At 53.3% G+C, this 18746-nt stretch overlaps 1 protein-coding gene across 1 annotated transcript in view; it reads right to left on the bottom strand.

Moving 5' to 3' along the window:
* The window catches only part of LOC139542235 (receptor tyrosine-protein kinase erbB-3-like), a 48905-nt gene that overhangs the window by 17104 nt on the left and 13055 nt on the right, over positions 1 to 18746 (bottom strand). Inside the window, exon 4 of the mRNA XM_071347425.1 lies at positions 27 to 161. Within this exon, the coding sequence (XP_071203526.1) occupies positions 27 to 161 (135 nt within the window). The remainder of the gene's footprint in view (positions 1 to 26; positions 162 to 18746) is intronic.

The following is an 18746-nucleotide window of genomic DNA, read 5'->3' as shown; positions in this document are numbered from 1 at the left end:
TCCTATTCTAATGGACAGACACTGACCTCTCTCGCCGTTCAACTGGATGTCAATGGGAGCCTTGGCCCTATCCCTGTCCCTCACAATATCATCCCAGTTCACCCAGGGACCATAGCTCAGGAACCTGTTGTGGACGATCTGGACACCTCCCTCCAGAATCTCTGTAGAGAGAGTGAGTAAGAGAGAGGGAGAGAGAAAGTGAGGGAGAGAGAGGGAGAGAGAGAAATCAGTTGGCAGGAATTCTACAGGGAGACAGTTCCAATTTGACTCTCCTTACATTAAACAATAACCCAGACTTGCTGGAGCATGTAGGAAGAACCTGCTCTTTTCTGGGAAGCTGGAGGGTTTGTGTAAGATGTTAGACACATGTACACAAGCACACAGATACAACTTAAGGTGAAACCCTGTGCTGTTGGTAATACTGGAAACTCTGCTTTCACAGTATAGGTAGCGTCCCAAATGGTGAATGATTCCTTATATATTCCCTATATGGTGCACAAACTTTGAACAAAGCCTATGCTTTATAAAGGGAATTAGGTTACCATTTGGGATGCACCCATAGAGTCATTAATCAGATCTTCACCATCAACCCTCCCTCTTTCCCCCACCTCAACCCCCCTTCTCACCCCCTCTCCCCCTCGCCATGCTACACTACACACCTGTCTGCACACTGAGGGTGTGGTGTACTACAGTAACCCCAAGAGATTCCTAGCTACTGCTTCCCACACACTCCAAACACCACATAGTGTCTTCTCAAGTATTCCACTTTGCACATTGGTAAGAGCAAACACATTACACATATTACATTGTTTGTCCTCCTTGTCTGGACTATCCTATTCTCTTCTGTTCTCTCTATCATTTCTCCTCCGTCCACCCTCTTTTGTTTTTCCTCATTTAATTGGTACTCTTTTAGTTCTCTCTCTAAGATTAGGGTTACGGTTATGGTTGTGGTTGGGGCTAGGGTTGAACGGAGATGTGGACATGAAGCTAGGGTTAGGGTTGTGGTTGGGGCTAGGGTTGAACAGGGCTGTGGACATGAAGTTAGGGTTGTGGTTGGGGTTAGGGTTGAACAGGGCTGTGGACATGAAGCTAGGGTTAGGGTAGTGGTTGGGGCTAGGGTTGAATGGGGATGTGGACATGAAGCTAGGGTTAGGGTTGTGGTTGGGGCTAGGGTTGAACAGGGCTGTGGACATGAAGCTAGGGTTAGGGTAGTGGTTGGGGCTAGGGTTGAATGGGGATGTGGACATGAAGCTAGGGTTAGGGTTGTGGTTGGGGCTAGGGTTGAACAGGGCTGTGGACATGAAGCTAGGGTTATGGTTGTGGTTGGGGCTAGGGTTGAACGGGGATGTGGACATGAAGCTAGGGTTAGGGTTGTGGTTGGGGCTAGGGTTGAACGGGGATGTGGACATGAAGCTAGGGTTAGGGTTGTGGTTGGGGCTAGGGTTGAACGGAGATGTGGACATGAAGCTAGGGTTAGGGTTGTGGTTGGGGCTAGGGTTGAATGGGGATGTGGACATGAAGCTAGGGTTAGGGTTGTGGTTGGGGCTAGGGTTGAAGGAGATGTAGACAATAGGCTAGGGTTAGGGTTGTGGTTGGGGCTAGGGTTGAATGGGGATGTGGACATGAGGCTAGGGTTATGGTTGTGGTTGGGGCTAGGGTTGAACGGGGATGTGGACATGAAGCTAGGGTTAGGGTTGTGGTTGGGGTTAGGGTTGAACTAGGATGTGGACATGAAGCTAGGGTTAGGGTTGTGGTTGGGGCTAGGGTTGAACAGGATGTGGACATGAAGCTAGGGTTAGGGTTGTGGTTGGGGCTAGGGTTGAACGGGGATGTGGACATGAAGCTAGGGTTATGGTTGTGGTTGGGGCTAGGGTTGAACGGAGATGTGGACATGAAGCTAGGGTTAGGGTTGTGGTTGGAGCTAGGGTTGAATGGGGATGTGGACATGAAGCTAGGGTTAGGGTTGTGGTTGGGGCTAGGGTTGAACGGAGATGTGGACATGAAGCTAGGGTTAGGGTTGTGGTTGGGGCTAGGGTTGAACGGGGATGAGGACATGAAGCTAGGGTTAGGGTTGTGGTTGGGGCTAGGGTTGAACGGGGATGTGGACATGAAGCTAGGGTTAGGGTTGTGGTTGGGGCTAGGGTTGAACGGGGATGTGGACATGAAGCTTGGGTTAGGGTTGTGGTTGGGGCTAGGGTTGAACGGGGATGTGGACATGAAGCTAGGGTTAGGGTTGTGGTTGGGGCTAGAGTTGAACAGGGATGTGGACATGAAGCTAGGGTTAGGGTTGTGGTTGGGGCTAGGGTTGAACGGGGATGTGGACATGAAGCTAGGGTTAGGGTTGTGGTTGGGGCTAGGGTTGAACGGAGATGTGGACATGGAGCTAGGGTTAGGGTTGTGGTTGGGGCTAGGGTTGAACGAGGACGTGGACAATAGGCTAGGGTTAGGGTTGTGGTTGGGGCTAGGGTTGAACGGGGATGTGGACATGAAGCTAGGGTTAGGGTTGTGGTTGGGGCTAGGGTTGAACGGGGATGTGGACATGAAGCTAGGGTTAGGGTTGTGGTTGGGGCTAGGGTTGAAGGAGATGTAGACAATAGGCTAGGGTTAGGGTTGTGGTTGGGGCTAGGGTTGAATGGGGATGTGGACATGAGGCTAGGGTTATGGTTGTGGTTGGGGCTAGGGTTGAACGGGGATGTGGACATGAAGCTAGGGTTAGGGTTGTGGTTGGGGTTAGGGTTGAACTAGGATGTGGACATGAAGCTAGGGTTAGGGTTGTGGTTGGGGCTAGGGTTGAACCAGGATGTGGACATGAAGCTAGGGTTAGGGTTGTGGTTGGGGCTAGGGTTGAACGGGGATGTGGACATGAAGCTAGGGTTATGGTTGTGGTTGGGGCTAGGGTTGAACGGAGATGTGGACATGAAGCTAGGGTTAGGGTTGTGGTTGGAGCTAGGGTTGAACGGGGATGTGGACATGAAGCTAGGGTTAGGGTTGTGGTTGGGGCTAGGGTTGAACGGAGATGTGGACATGAAGCTATGGATAAGGTTGTGGTTGGGGTTAGCGTTGAACGGGGATGTGGACAATAGGCTAGGGTAAGGGTTGTGGTTGGGGCTAGGGTTGAACGAGGATGTGGACATGAAGCTAGAGTTAGGGTTGTGGTTGGGGCTAGGGTTGAACGGGGATGAGGACATGAAGCTAGGGTTAGGGTTGTGGTTGGGGCTAGGGTTGAATGAGGATGTGTACAAAAGGCTAGGGTTAGGGTTGTGGTTGGGGCTAGGGTTGAACGGGGATGTGGACATGAAGCTAGGGTTAGGGTTGTGGTAGGGGCTAGGGTTGAACGGGGATGTGGACATGAAGCTTGGGTTAGGGTTGTGGTTGGGGCTAGGGTTGAACGGGGATGTGGACATGAAGCTAGGGTTAGGGTTGTGGTTGGGGCTAGGGTTGAACGGGGATGTGGACATGAAGCTAGGGTTAGGGTTGTGGTTGGGGCTAGGGTTGAACGAGGATGTGGACAATAGGCTAGGGTTAGGGTTGTGGTTCGGGCTAGGGTTGAACGAGGATGTGAACATGAAGCTAGGGTTATGGTTGTGGTTGGGGCTAGGGTTGAACGGAGATGTGGACATGAAGCTAGGGTTAGGGTTGTGGTTGGGGCTAGGGTTGAACGGGGATGTGGACATGAAGCTAGGGTTAGGGTTGTGGTTGGGGCTAGGGTTGAACGGGGATGTGGACATGAAGCTAGGATTAGGGTTGTGGTTGGGGCTAGGGTTGAACGGGGATGTGGACATGAAGCTAGGGTTGTGGTTGGGGCTAGGGTTGAATGGGGATGTGGACATGAAGCTAGGGTTAGGGTTGTGGTTGGGGCTAGGGTTGAAGGAGATGTAGACAATAGGCTAGGGTTAGGGTTGTGGTTGGGGCTAGGGTTGAATGGGGATGTGGACATGAGGGTTATGGTTGTGGTTGGGGCTAGGGTTGAACGGGGATGTGGACATGAAGCTAGGGTTAGGGTTGTGGTTGGGGTTTGGGTTGAACTAGGATGTGGACATGAAGCTAGGGTTAGGGTTGTGGTTGGGGCTAGGGTTGAACGGGGATGTGGACATGAAGCTAGGGTTAGGGTTGTGGTTGGGGCTAGGGTTGAACGGGGATGTGGACATGAAGCTAGGGTTAGGGTTGTGGTTGGGGCTAGGGTTGAACGGAGATGTGGACAATAGGTTAGGGTTAGGGTTGTGGTTGGGGCTAGGGTTGAACGGGGATGTGGACATGAAGCTAGGGTTATGGTTGTGGTTGGGGCTAGGATTGAACGGAGATGTGGACATGAAGCTAGGGTTAGGGTTGTGGTTGGAGCTAGGGTTGAACGGGGATGTGGACATGAAGCTAGGGTTAGGGTTGTGGTTGGGGCTAGAGTTGAACGGGGATGTGGACATGAAGCTAGGGTTAGGGTTGTGGTTGGGGCTAGGGTTGAACGAGGATGTCGACATGAAGCTAGGGTTAGGGTTGTGGTTGGGGCTAGGGTTGAACGGGGATGTGGACATGAAGCTAGGGTTAGGGTTGTGGTTCGGGCTAGGGTTGAACGGGGATGTGGACATGAAGCTTGGGTTAGGGTTGTGGTTGGGGCTAGGGTTGAACGGGGATGTGGACATGAAGCTAGGGTTAGGGTTGTGGTTGGGGCTAGGGTTGAACGGGGATGTGGACATGAAGCTAGGGTTAGGGTTGTGGTTGGGGCTAGGGTTGAACGAGGATGTGGACAATAGGCTAGGGTTAGGGTTGTGGTTCGGGCTAGGGTTGAACGAGGATGTGGACATGAAGCTAGGGTTATGGTTGTGGTTGGGGCTAGGGTTGAACGGAGATGTGGACATGAAGCTAGGGTTAGGGTTGTGGTTGGGGCTAGGGTTAGGGTTGTGGTTGGGGCTAGGGTTGAACGGAGATGTGGACATGAAGCTAGGGTTAGGGTTGTGGTTGGGGCTAGGGTTGAACGAGGATGTGGACAATAGGCTAGGGTTAGGGTTGTGGTTCGGGCTAGGGTTGAACGAGGATGTGGACATGAAGCTAGGGTTAGGGTTGTGGTTGGGGCTAGGGTTGAACGGGGATGTGGACATGAAGCTAGGGTTAGGGTTGTGGTTGGGGCTAGGGTTGAACGAGGATGTGGACAATAGGCTAGGGTTAGGGTTGTGGTTGGGGCTAGGGTTGAACGAGGATGTGGACAATAGGCTAGGGTTAGGGTTGTGGTTCGGGCTAGGGTTGAACGAGGATGTGGACATGAAGCTAGGGTTAGGGTTGTGGTTGGGGCTAGGGTTGAACGGGGATGTGGACATGAAGCTAGGGTTAGGGTTGTGGTTGGGGCTAGGGTTGAACGGGGATGTGGACATGAAGCTAGGATTAGGGTTGTGGTTGGGGCTAGGGTTGAACGGGGATGTGGACATGAAGCTAGGGTTAGGGTTGTGGTTGGGGCTAGGGTTGAACGGAGATGTGGACATGAAGCTAGGGTTAGGGTTGTGGTTGGGGCTAGGGTTGAACGGGGATGTGGACATGAAGCTAGGGTTAGGGTTGTGGTTGGGGCTAGGGTTGAACGGGAATGTGGACATGAAGCTAGGGATAAGGTTTGGGGTTGGGGCTAGGGTTGAACGGAGATGTGGACATGAAGCTAGGGTTAGGGTTGTGGTTGGGGCTAGGGTTGAACGGGGATGTGGACATGAAGCTAGGGTTAGGGTTGTGGTTGGGGCTAGGGTTGAACGGAGATGTGGACATGAAGCTAGGGTTAGGGTTGTGGTTGGGGCTAGGGTTAGGGTTGTGGTTGGGGCTAGGGTTGAACGGAGATGTGGACATGGTTGTGGTTGGGGTTAGCGTTGAACAGGGATGTAGACATGAAGCTAGGGTTAGGGTTGTGGTTGGGGCTAGGGTTGAATGGAGATGTGGACATGAACCTATGGATATAGTTGTGGTTGGGGTTAGGGTTGAACGGGGATGTGGACATGAAGCTAGGGTTAGGGTTGTGGTTGGGGTTAGGGTTGAACAAGGATGTGGACATGAAGCTAGGGTTAGGGTTGTGGTTGGGGATAGGGTTGAACGAGGATGTGGACATGAAGCTAGTGTTAGGGTTGTGGTTGGGGCTAGGGTTGAACGGAGATGTGGACATGAAGCTTGGGTTAGGGTTGTGGTTGGGGCTAGGGTTGAACGGGGATGTGGACATGAAACTAGGGTTAGGGTTGTGGTTGGGGCTAGGGTTGAACGGGGATGTGGACATGAAGCTTGGGTTAGGGTTGTGGTTGGGGCTAGGGTTGAACGGGGATGTGGACATGAAGCTAGGGTTAGGGTTGTGGTTGGGGCTAGGGTTGAACGGGGATGTGGACATGAAGCTAGGGTTAGGGTTGTGGTTGGGGCTAGGGTTGAATGAGGATGTGGACAATAGGCTAGGGTTAGGGTTGTGGTTCGGGCTAGGGTTGAACGAGGATGTGGACATGAAGCTAGGGTTATGGTTGTGGTTGGGGCTAGGGTTGAACGGAGATGTGGACATGAAGCTAGGGTTATGGTTGTGGTTGGGGCTAGGGTTGAACGGGGATGTGGACATGAAGCTAGGGTTAGGGTTGTGGTTGGGGCTAGGGTTGAACGGAGATGTGGACATGAAGCTAGGGTTAGGGTTGTGGTTGGGGCTAGGGTTGAACGGGGATGTGGACATGAAGCTAGGGTTAGGGTTGTGGTTGGGGCTAGGGTTGAACGGGAATGTGGACATGAAGCTAGGGTTAGGGTTGTGGTTGGGGCTAGGGTTGAATGGAGATGTGGACATGAAGCTAGGGTTAGGGTTGTGGTTGGGGCTAGGGTTGAACGGGGATGTGGACATGGAGCTAGGGTTAGGGTTGTGGTTGGGGCTAGGGTTGAACGGAGATGTGGACATGAAGCTAGGGTTAGGGTTGTGGTTGGGGCTAGGGTTGAACGGGGATGTGGACATGGAGCTAGGGTTAGGGTTGTGGTTGGGGCTAGGGTTGAACGGAGATGTGGACATGAAGCTAGGGTTAGGGTTGTGGTTGGGGCTAGGGTTGAACGGGGATGTGGACATGGAGCTAGGGTTAGGGTTGTGGTTGGGGCTAGGGTTGAACGGAGATGTGGACATGAAGCTAGGGTTAGGGTTGTGGTTGGGGCTAGGGTTGAACAAGGATGTGGACATGAAGCTAGGGTTAGGGTTGTGGTTGGGGCTAGGGTTGAACGGGGATGTGGACATGAAGCTAGGGTTAGGGTTGTGGTTGGGGCTAGGGTTGAACGAGGATGTGGACAATAGGCTAGGGTTAGGGTTGTGGTTCGGGCTAGGGTTGAACGAGGATGTGGACATGAAGCTAGGGTTAGGGTTGTGGTTGGGGCTAGGGTTGAACGGAGATGTGGACATGAAGCTAGGGTTAGGGTTGTGGTTGGGGCTAGGGTTGAACGGAGATGTGGACATGGTTGTGGTTGGGTTTAGCGTTGAACAGGGATGTAGACATGAAGCTAGGGTTAGGGTTGTGGTTGGGGCTAGGGTTGAACAAGGATGTGGACATGAACCTATGGATATGGTTGTGGTTGGGGTTAGGGTTGAACAAGGATGTGGACATGAAGCTAGGGTTAGGGTTGTGGTTGGGGCTAGGGTTGAACGGGGATGTGGACATGAAGCTAGGGTTAGGGTTGTGGTTGGGGCTAGGGTTGAACGGGGATGTGGACATGAAGCTAGGGTTAGGGTTGTGGTTGGGGTTAGGGTTGAAACAGGATGTGGACATGAAGCTAGGGTTAGGGTTGTGGTTGGGGCTAGGGTTGAACGGGGATGTGGACATGAGGCTAGGGTTAGGGTTGTGGTTGGGGTTAGGGTTGAACGGAGATGTGGACATGAAGCTAGGGTTAGGGTTGTGGTTGGGGCTAGGGTTAGGGTTGTGGTTGGGGCTAGGGTTGAACGGAGATGTGGACATGGTTGTGGTTGGGGTTAGCGTTGAACAGGGATGTAGACATGAAGCTAGGGTTAGGGTTGTGGTTGGGGCTAGGGTTGAACGAGGATGTGGACAATAGGCTAGGGTTAGGGTTGTGGTTCGGGCTAGGGTTGAACGAGGATGTGGACATGAAGCTAGGGTTAGGGTTGTGGTTGGGGCTAGGGTTGAACGGGGATGTGGACATGAAGCTAGGGTTAGGGTTGTGGTTGGGGCTAGGGTTGAACGAGGATGTGGACAATAGGCTAGGGTTAGGGTTGTGGTTGGGGCTAGGGTTGAACGAGGATGTGGACATGAAGCTAGGGTTAGGGTTGTGGTTGGGGCTAGGGTTGAACGGGGATGTGGACATGAAGCTAGGGTTAGGGTTGTGGTTGGGGCTAGGGTTGAACGGGGATGTGGACATGAAGCTAGGATTAGGGTTGTGGTTGGGGCTAGGGTTGAACGGGGATGTGGACATGAAGCTAGGGTTAGGGTTGTGGTTGGGGCTAGGGTTGAACGGAGATGTGGACATGAAGCTAGGGTTAGGGTTGTGGTTGGGGCTAGGGTTGAACGGGGATGTGGACATGAAGCTAGGGTTAGGGTTGTGGTTGGGGCTAGGGTTGAACGGGAATGTGGACATGAAGCTAGGGTTAGGGTTGTGGTTGGGGCTAGGGTTGAACGGAGATGTGGACATGAAGCTAGGGTTAGGGTTGTGGTTGGGGCTAGGGTTGAACGGGGATGTGGACATGAAGCTAGGGTTAGGGTTGTGGTTGGGGCTAGGGTTGAACGGAGATGTGGACATGAAGCTAGGGTTAGGGTTGTGGTTGGGGCTAGGGTTAGGGTTGTGGTTGGGGCTAGGGTTGAACGGAGATGTGGACATGGTTATGGTTGGGGTTAGCGTTGAACAGGGATGTAGACATGAAGCTAGGGTTAGGGTTGTGGTTGGGGCTAGGGTTGAATGGAGATGTGGACATGAACCTATGGATATAGTTGTGGTTGGGGTTAGGGTTGAACGGGGATGTGGACATGAAGCTAGGGTTAGGGTTGTGGTTGGGGTTAGGGTTGAACAAGGATGTGGACATGAAGCTAGGGTTAGGGTTGTGGTTGGGGATAGGGTTGAACGGGGATGTGGACATGAAGCTAGTGTTAGGGTTGTGGTTGGGGCTAGGGTTGAACGGAGATGTGGACATGAAGCTTGGGTTAGGGTTGTGGTTGGGGCTAGGGTTGAACGGGGATGTGGACATGAAACTAGGGTTAGGGTTGTGGTTGGGGCTAGGGTTGAACGGGGATGTGGACATGAAGCTTGGGTTAGGGTTGTGGTTGGGGCTAGGGTTGAACGGGGATGTGGACATGAAGCTAGGGTTAGGGTTGTGGTTGGGGCTAGGGTTGAATGAGGATGTGGACAATAGGCTAGGGTTAGGGTTGTGGTTCGGGCTAGGGTTGAACGAGGATGTGGACATGAAGCTAGGGTTATGGTTGTGGTTGGGGCTAGGGTTGAACGGAGATGTGGACATGAAGCTAGGGTTATGGTTGTGGTTGGGGCTAGGGTTGAACGGGGATGTGGACATGAAGCTAGGGTTAGGGTTGTGGTTGGGGCTAGGGTTGAACGGGGATGTGGACATGAAGCTAGGGTTAGGGTTGTGGTTGGGGCTAGGGTTGAACGGGAATGTGGACATGAAGCTAGGGTTAGGGTTGTGGTTGGGGCTAGGGTTGAACGGAGATGTGGACATGAAGCTAGGGTTAGGGTTGTGGTTGGGGCTAGGGTTGAACGGGGATGTGGACATGGAGCTAGGGTTAGGGTTGTGGTTGGGGCTAGGGTTGAACGGAGATGTGGACATGAAGCTAGGGTTAGGGTTGTGGTTGGGGCTAGGGTTGAACGGGGATGTGGACATGGAGCTAGGGTTAGGGTTGTGGTTGGGGCTAGGGTTGAACGGAGATGTGGACATGAAGCTACGGTTAGGGTTGTGGTTGGGGCTAGGGTTGAACGGGGATGTGGACATGGAGCTAGGGTTAGGGTTGTGGTTGGGGCTAGGGTTGAACGGAGATGTGGACATGAAGCTAGGGTTAGGGTTGTGGTTGGGGCTAGGGTTGAACAAGGATGTGGACATGAAGCTAGGGTTAGGGTTGTGGTTGGGGCTAGGGTTGAACGGGGATGTGGACATGAAGCTAGGGTTAGGGTTGTGGTTGGGGCTAGGGTTGAACGAGGATGTGGACAATAGGCTAGGGTTAGGGTTGTGGTTCGGGCTAGGGTTGAACGAGGATGTGGACATGAAGCTAGGGTTAGGGTTGTGGTTGGGGCTAGGGTTGAACGGAGATGTGGACATGAAGCTAGGGTTAGGGTTGTGGTTGGGGCTAGGATTAGGGTTGTGGTTGGGGCTAGGGTTGAACGGAGATGTGGACATGGTTGTGGTTGGGTTTAGCGTTGAACAGGGATGTAGACATGAAGCTAGGGTTAGGGTTGTGGTTGGGGCTAGGGTTGAACGGAGATGTGGACATGAACCTATGGATATGGTTGTGGTTGGGGCTAGGGTTGAACAAGGATGTGGACATGAAGCTAGGGTTAGGGTTGTGGTTGGGGCTAGGGTTGAACGGGGATGTGGACATGAAGCTAGGATTAGGGTTGTGGTTGGGGCTAGGGTTGAACGGGGATGTGGACATGAAGCTAGGGTTAGGGTTGTGGTTGGGGCTAGGGTTGAACGGAGATGTGGACATGAAGCTAGGGTTAGGGTTGTGGTTGGGGCTAGGGTTGAACGGGGATGTGGACATGAAGCTAGGGTTAGGGTTGTGGTTGGGGCTAGGGTTGAACGGGAATGTGGACATGAAGCTAGGGTTAGGGTTGTGGTTGGGGCTAGGGTTGAACGGAGATGTGGACATGAAGCTAGGGTTAGGGTTGTGGTTGGGGCTAGGGTTGAACGGGGATGTGGACATGAAGCTAGGGTTAGGGTTGTGGTTGGGGCTAGGGTTGAACGGAGATGTGGACATGAAGCTAGGGTTAGGGTTGTGGTTGGGGCTAGGGTTAGGGTTGTGGTTGGGGCTATGGTTGAACGGAGATGTGGACATGGTTATGGTTGGGGTTAGCGTTGAACAGGGATGTAGACATGAAGCTAGGGTTAGGGTTGTGGTTGGGGCTAGGGTTGAATGGAGATGTGGACATGAACCTATGGATATAGTTGTGGTTGGGGTTAGGGTTGAACGGGGATGTGGACATGAAGCTAGGGTTAGGGTTGTGGTTGGGGTTAGGGTTGAACAAGGATGTGGACATGAAGCTAGGGTTAGGGTTGTGGTTGGGGATAGGGTTGAACGGGGATGTGGACATGAAGCTAGTGTTAGGGTTGTGGTTGGGGCTAGGGTTGAACGGAGATGTGGACATGAAGCTTGGGTTAGGGTTGTGGTTGGGGCTAGGGTTGAACGGGGATGTGGACATGAAACTAGGGTTAGGGTTGTGGTTGGGGCTAGGGTTGAATGGGGATGTGGACATGAAGCTTGGGTTAGGGTTGTGGTTGGGGCTAGGGTTGAACGGGGATGTGGACATGAAGCTAGGGTTAGGGTTGTGGTTGGGGCTAGGGTTGAATGAGGATGTGGACAATAGGCTAGGGTTAGGGTTGTGGTTCGGGCTAGGGTTGAACGAGGATGTGGACATGAAGCTAGGGTTATGGTTGTGGTTGGGGCTAGGGTTGAACGGAGATGTGGACATGAAGCTAGGGTTATGGTTGTGGTTGGGGCTAGGGTTGAACGGAGATGTGGACATGAAGCTAGGGTTAGGGTTGTGGTTGGGGCTAGGGTTGAACGGGGATGTGGACATGAAGCTAGGGTTAGGGTTGTGGTTGGGGCTAGGGTTGAACGGGAATGTGGACATGAAGCTAGGGTTAGGGTTGTGGTTGGGGCTAGGGTTGAACGGAGATGTGGACATGAAGCTAGGGTTAGGGTTGTGGTTGGGGCTAGGGTTGAACGGGGATGTGGACATGGAGCTAGGGTTAGGGTTGTGGTTGGGGGTAGGGTTGAACGGAGATGTGGACATGAAGCTAGGGTTAGGGTTGTGGTTGGGGCTAGGGTTGAACGGGGATGTGGACATGGAGCTAGGGTTAGGGTTGTGGTTGGGGCTAGGGTTGAACGGAGATGTGGACATGAAGCTAGGGTTAGGGTTGTGGTTGGGGCTAGGGTTGAACGGGGATGTGGACATGGAGCTAGGGTTAGGGTTGTGGTTGGGGCTAGGGTTGAACGGAGATGTGGACATGAAGCTAGGGTTAGGGTTGTGGTTGGGGCTAGGGTTGAACAAGGATGTGGACATGAAGCTAGGGTTAGGGTTGTGGTTGGGGCTAGGGTTGAACGGGGATGTGGACATGAAGCTAGGGTTAGGGTTGTGGTTGGGGCTAGGGTTGAACGAGGATGTGGACAATAGGCTAGGGTTAGGGTTGTGGTTCGGGCTAGGGTTGAACGAGGATGTGGACATGAAGCTAGGGTTAGGGTTGTGGTTGGGGCTAGGGTTGAACGGAGATGTGGACATGAAGCTAGGGTTAGGGTTGTGGTTGGGGCTAGGGTTAGGGTTGTGGTTGGGGCTAGGGTTGAACGGAGATGTGGACATGGTTGTGGTTGGGTTTAGCGTTGAACAGGGATGTAGACATGAAGCTAGGGTTAGGGTTGTGGTTGGGGCTAGGGTTGAACGGAGATGTGGACATGAACCTATGGATATGGTTGTGGTTGGGGTTAGGGTTGAACAAGGATGTGGACATGAAGCTAGGGTTAGGGTTGTGGTTGGGGCTAGGGTTGAACGGGGATGTGGACATGAAGCTAGGGTTAGGGTCGTGGTTGGGGCTAGGGTTGAACGGGGATGTGGACATGAAGCTAGGGTTAGGGTTGTGGTTGGGGTTAGGGTTGAAACAGGATGTGGACATGAAGCTAGGGTTAGGGTTGTGGTTGGGGCTAGGGTTGAACGGGGATGTGGACATGAGGCTAGGGTTAGGGTTGTGGTTGGGGTTAGGGTTGAACCAGGATGTGGACATGAAGCTAGGGTTAGGTTGTGGTTGGGGCTAGGGTTGAACGGGGATGTGGACATGAAGCTAGGGTTAGGGTTGTGGTTGGGGCTAGGGTTGAACGAGGATGTGGACAATAGGCTAGGGTTAGGGTTGTGGTTCGGGCTAGGGTTGAACGAGGATGTGGACATGAAGCTAGGGTTATGGTTGTGGTTGGGGCTAGGGTTGAACGGAGATGTGGACAAGAAGCTAGGGTTAGGGTTGTGGTTGGGGCTAGGGTTGAACGGGGATGTGGACATGAAGCTAGGGTTAGGGTTGTGGTTGGGGCTAGGGTTGAACGGGGATGTGGACATGAAGCTAGGGTTAGGGTTGTGGTTGGGGCTAGGGTTGAACGGGGATGTGGACATGGAGCTAGGGTTAGGGTTGTGGTTGGGGTTAGCGTTGAACGGGGATGTGGACATGAAGCTAGGGTTAGGGTTGTGGTTGGGGCTAGGGTTGAACGGGGATGTGGACATGGAGCTAGGGTTAGGGTTGTGGTTGGGGCTAGGGTTGAACGGAGATGTGGACATGAAGCTAGGGTTAGGGTTGTGGTTGGGGCTAGGGTTGAACGGGGATGTGGACATGAAGCTAGGGTTAGGGTTGTGGTTGGGGCTAGGGTTGAACGGGGATGTGGACATGAAGCTAGGGTTAGGGTTGTGGTTGGGGCTAGGGTTGAACGAGGATGTGGACAATAGGCTAGGGTTAGGGTTGTGGTTCGGACTAGGGTTGAACGAGGATGTGGACATGAAGCTAGGGTTAGGGTTGTGGTTGGGGCTAGGGTTGAACGGGGATGTGGACATGAAGCTAGGGTTAGGGTTGTGGTTGGGGCTAGGGTTGAAGGAGATGTAGACAATAGGCTAGGGTTAGGTTTGTGGTTGGGGCTAGGGTTGAATGGGGATGTGGACATGAAGCTAGGGTTATGGTTGTGGTTGGGGCTAGGGTTGAACGGGGATGTGGACATGAAGCAAGGGTTAGGGTTATGGTTGGGGCTAGGGTTGAACGGGGATGTGGACATGAAGCTAGGGTTAGGGTTGTGGTTGGGGCTAGGGTTGAACGGAGATGTGGACATGAAGCTAGGGTTAGGGTTGTGGTTGGGGCTAGGGTTGAACGGAGATGTGGACATGGTTGTGGTTGGGGTTAGTGTTGAACAGGGATGTAGACATGAAGCTAGGGTTAGGGTTGTGGTTGGGGCTAGGGTTGAACGGAGATGTGGACATGAAGCTATGGATATGGTTGTGGTTGGGGTTAGGGTTGAACGGGGATGTGGACATGAAGCTAGGGTTAGGGTTGTGGTTGGGGATAGGGTTGAACGGGGATGTGGACATGTAGCTAGTGTTAGGGTTGTGGTTGGGGCTAGGGTTGAACGGAGATGTGGACATGAAGCTTGGGTTAGGGTTGTGGTTGGGGCTAGGTTTGAACGGGGATGTGGACATGAAGCTAGGGTTAGGGTTGTGGTTGGGGCTAGGGTTGAACAGGGATGTGGACATGAAGCTAGGGTTAGGGTTGTGGTTGGGGCTAGGGTTGAACGGGGATGTGGACATGAAGCTAGGGTTAGGGTTGTGGTTGGGGCTAGGGTTGAACGGGGATGTGGACATGAAGCTAGGGTTAGGGTTGTGGTTGGGGCTAGGGTTGAACGAGGATGTGGACAATAGGCTAGGGTTATGGTTGTGGTTGGGGCTAGGGTTGAACGGAGATGTGGACATGAAGCTAGGGTTAGGGTTGTGGTTGGGGCTAGGGTTGAACGGGGATGTGGACATGAAGCTAGGATTAGGGTTGTGGTTGGGGCTAGGGTTGAACGGGGATGTGGACATGAAGCTAGGGTTAGGGTTGTGGTTGGGGCTAGGGTTGAACGGAGATGTGGACATGAAGCTAGGGTTAAGGTTGTGGTTGGGGCTAGGGTTGAACGGGGATGTGGACATGGAGCTAGGGTTAGGGTTGTGGTTGGGGTTAGCGTTGAACGGGGATGTGGACATGAAGCTAGGGTTAGGGTTGTGGTTGGGGCTAGGGTTGAACGGGGATGTGGACATGAAGCTAGGGTTAGGGTTGTGGTTGGGGCTCGGGTTGAACGGGGATGTGGACATGGAGCTAGGGTTAGGGTTGTGGTTGGGGCTAGGGTTGAACGGAGATGTGGACATGAAGCTAGGGTTAGGGTTGTGGTTGGGGCTAGGGTTGAACGGGGATGTGGACATGAAGCTAGGGTTAGGGTTGTGGTTGGGGCTAGGGTTGAACGAGGATGTGGACAATAGGCTAGGGTTAGGGTTGTGGTTCGGGCTAGGGTTGAACGAGGATGTGGACATGAAGCTAGAGTTAGGGTTGTGGTTGGGGCTAGGGTTGAACAGGGATGTGGACATGAAGCTAGGGTTAGGGTTGTGGTTGGGGCTAGGGTTGAACGGAGATGTGGACATGAAGCTAGGGTTAGGGTTGTGGTTGGGGCTAGGGTTGAACGGGGATGTGGACATGAAGCTAGGGTTAGGGTTGTGGTTGGGGCTAGGGTTGAACGAGGATGTGGACAATAGGCTAGGGTTAGGGTTGTGGTTCGGGCTAGGGTTGAACGAGGATGTGGACATGAAGCTAGGGTTAGGGTTGTGGTTGGGGCTAGGGTTGAACGGAGATGTGGACATGAAGCTAGGGTTAGGGTTGTGGTTGGGGCTAGGGTTAGGGTTGTGGTTGGGGCTAGGGTTGAACGGAGATGTGGACATGGTTGTGGTTGGGTTTAGCGTTGAACAGGGATGTAGACATGAAGCTAGGGTTAGGGTTGTGGTTGGGGCTAGGGTTGAACGGAGATGTGGACATGAACCTATGGATATGGTTGTGGTTGGGGTTAGGGTTGAACAAGGATGTGGACATGAAGCTAGGGTTAGGGTTGTGGTTGGGGCTAGGGTTGAACGGGGATGTGGACATGAAGCTAGGGTTAGGGTTGTGGTTGGGGCTAGGGTTGAACGGGGATGTGGACATGAAGCTAGGGTTAGGGTTGTGGTTGGGGTTAGGGTTGAAACAGGATGTGGACATGAAGCTAGGGTTAGGGTTGTGGTTGGGGCTAGGGTTGAACGGGGATGTGGACATGAGGCTAGGGTTAGGGTTGTGGTTGGGGTTAGGGTTGAACCAGGATGTGGACATGAAGCTAGGGTTAGGTTGTGGTTGGGGCTAGGGTTGAACGGGGATGTGGACATGAAGCTAGGGTTAGGGTTGTGGTTGGGGCTAGGGTTGAAGGAGATGTAGACAATAGGCTAGGGTTAGGTTTGTGGTTGGGGCTAGGGTTGAATGGGGATGTGGACATGAAGCTAGGGTTATGGTTGTGGTTGGGGCTAGGGTTGAACGAGGATGTGGACATGAAGCTAGGGTTAGGGTTATGGTTGGGGCTAGGGTTGAACGGGGATGTGGACATGAAGCTAGGGTTAGGGTTGTGGTTGGGGCTAGGGTTGAACGGAGATGTGGACATGAAGCTAGGGTTAGGGTTGTGGTTGGGGCTAGGGTTGAACGGAGATGTGGACATGGTTGTGGTTGGGGTTAGTGTTGAACAGGGATGTAGACATGAAGCTAGGGTTAGGGTTGTGGTTGGGGCTAGGGTTGAACGGAGATGTGGACATGAAGCTATGGATATGGTTGTGGTTGGGGTTAGGGTTGAACGGGGATGTGGACATGAAGCTAGGGTTAGGGTTGTGGTTGGGGATAGGGTTGAACGGGGATGTGGACATGTAGCTAGTGTTAGGGTTGTGGTTGGGGCTAGGGTTGAACGGAGATGTGGACATGAAGCTTGGGTTGTGGTTGGGGCTAGGGTTGAACGGGGATGTGGACATGAAGCTAGGGTTAGGGTTGTGGTTGGGGCTAGGGTTGAACAGGGATGTGGACATGAAGCTAGGGTTAGGGTTGTGGTTGGGGCTAGGGTTGAACGGGGATGTGGACATGAAGCTAGGGTTAGGGTTGTGGTTGGGGCTAGGGTTGAACGGGGATGTGGACATGAAGCTAGGGTTAGGGTTGTGGTTGGGGCTAGGGTTGAACGAGGATGTGGACAATAGGCTAGGGTTAGGGTTGTGGTTCGGGCTAGGGTTGAACGAGGATGTGGACATGAAGCTAGGGTTATGGTTGTGGTTGGGGCTAGGGTTGAACGGAGATGTGGACATGAAGCTAGGGTTAGGGTTGTGGTTGGGGCTAGGGTTGAACGGGGATGTGGACATGAAGCTAGGGTTAGGGTTGTGGTTGGGGCTAGGGTTGAACGGGGATGTGGACATGAAGCTAGGATTAGGGTTGTGGTTGGGGCTAGGGTTGAACGGGGATGTGGACATGAAGCTAGGGTTAGGGTTGTGGTTGGGGCTAGGGTTGAACGGAGATGTGGACATGAAGCTAGGGTTAAGGTTGTGGTTGGGGCTAGGGTTGAACGGGGATGTGGACATGGAGCTAGGGTTAGGGTTGTGGTTGGGGTTAGCGTTGAACGGGGATGTGGACATGAAGCTAGGGTTAGGGTTGTGGTTGGGGCTAGGGTTGAACGGGGATGTGGACATGAAGCTAGGGGTAGGGTTGTGGTTGGGGCTCGGGTTGAACGGGGATGTGGACATGGAGCTAGGGTTAGGGTTGTGGTTGGGGCTAGGGTTGAACGGAGATGTGGACATGAAGCTAGGGTTAGGGTTGTGGTTGGGGCTAGGGTTGAACGGGGATGTGGACATGAAGCTAGGGTTAGGGTTGTGGTTGGGGCTAGGGTTGAACGAGGATGTGGACAATAGGCTAGGGTTAGGGTTGTGGTTCGGGCTAGGGTTGAACGAGGATGTGGACATGAAGCTAGGGTTAGGGTTGTGGTTGGGGCTAGGGTTGAACAGGGATGTGGACATGAAGCTAGGGTTAGGGTTGTGGTTGGGGCTAGGGTTGAACGGAGATGTGGACATGAAGCTAGGGTTAGGGTTGTGGTTGGGGTTAGGGTTGAAACAGGATGTGGACATGAAGCTAGGGTTAGGGTTGTGGTTGGGGCTAGGGTTGAACGGGGATGTGGACATGAAGCTAGGGTTAGGGTTGTGGTTGGGGTTAGGGTTGAAACAGGATGTGGACATGAAGCTAGGGTTAGGGTTGTGGTTGGGGCTAGGGTTGAACGGGGATGTGGACATGAGGCTAGGGTTAGGGTTGTGGTTGGGGTTAGGGTTGAACCAGGATGTGGACATGAAGCTAGGGTTAGGTTGTGGTTGGGGCTAGGGTTGAAGGAGATGTAGACAATAGACTAGGGTTAGGGTTGTGGTTGGGGCTAGGGTTGAACGGGGATGTGGACATGAAGCTATGGTTAGGGTTTTGGTTGGGGCAAGGGTTGAACGGAGATGTGGACATGAAGCTAGGGTTAGGGTTGTGGTTGGGGCTAGGGTTGAACGGAGATGTGGACATGAAGATAGGGTTAGGGTTGTGGTTGGGGCTAGGGTTGAACGGGGATGTGGACATGAAGCTAGGGTTAAGGTTGTGGTTGGGGCTAGGGTTGAACGGGGATGTGGACATGAAGCTAGGGTTAGGGTTTTGGTTGGGGCAAGGGTTGAACGGAGATGTGGACATGAAGCTAGGGTTAGGGTTGTGGTTGGGGCTAGGGTTGAACGGAGATGTGGACATGAAGCTAGGGTTAGGGTTGTGGTTGGGGCTAGGGTTGAACGGAGATGTGGACATGAAGCTATGGATATGGTTGTGGTTGGGGTTAGCGTTGAACAGGGATGTAGACATGAAGCTAGGGTTATGGGTTGTGGTTGGGGCTAGGGTTGAACGGGGATGTGGACATGAAGCTAGGGTTAGGGTTGTGGTTGGGGCTAGGGTTGAACGAGGATGTGGACAATAGGCTAGGGTTAGGGTTGTGGTTGGGGCT

This window comes from Salvelinus alpinus, chromosome 17 (genome assembly GCF_045679555.1).
Source record: "Salvelinus alpinus chromosome 17, SLU_Salpinus.1, whole genome shotgun sequence".
Classification (NCBI taxonomy): domain Eukaryota; kingdom Metazoa; phylum Chordata; class Actinopteri; order Salmoniformes; family Salmonidae; genus Salvelinus; species Salvelinus alpinus.
The sequence above is the reverse complement of the archived record's forward strand: the minus strand, read 5'-3'. Positions and strand labels throughout refer to the sequence as shown.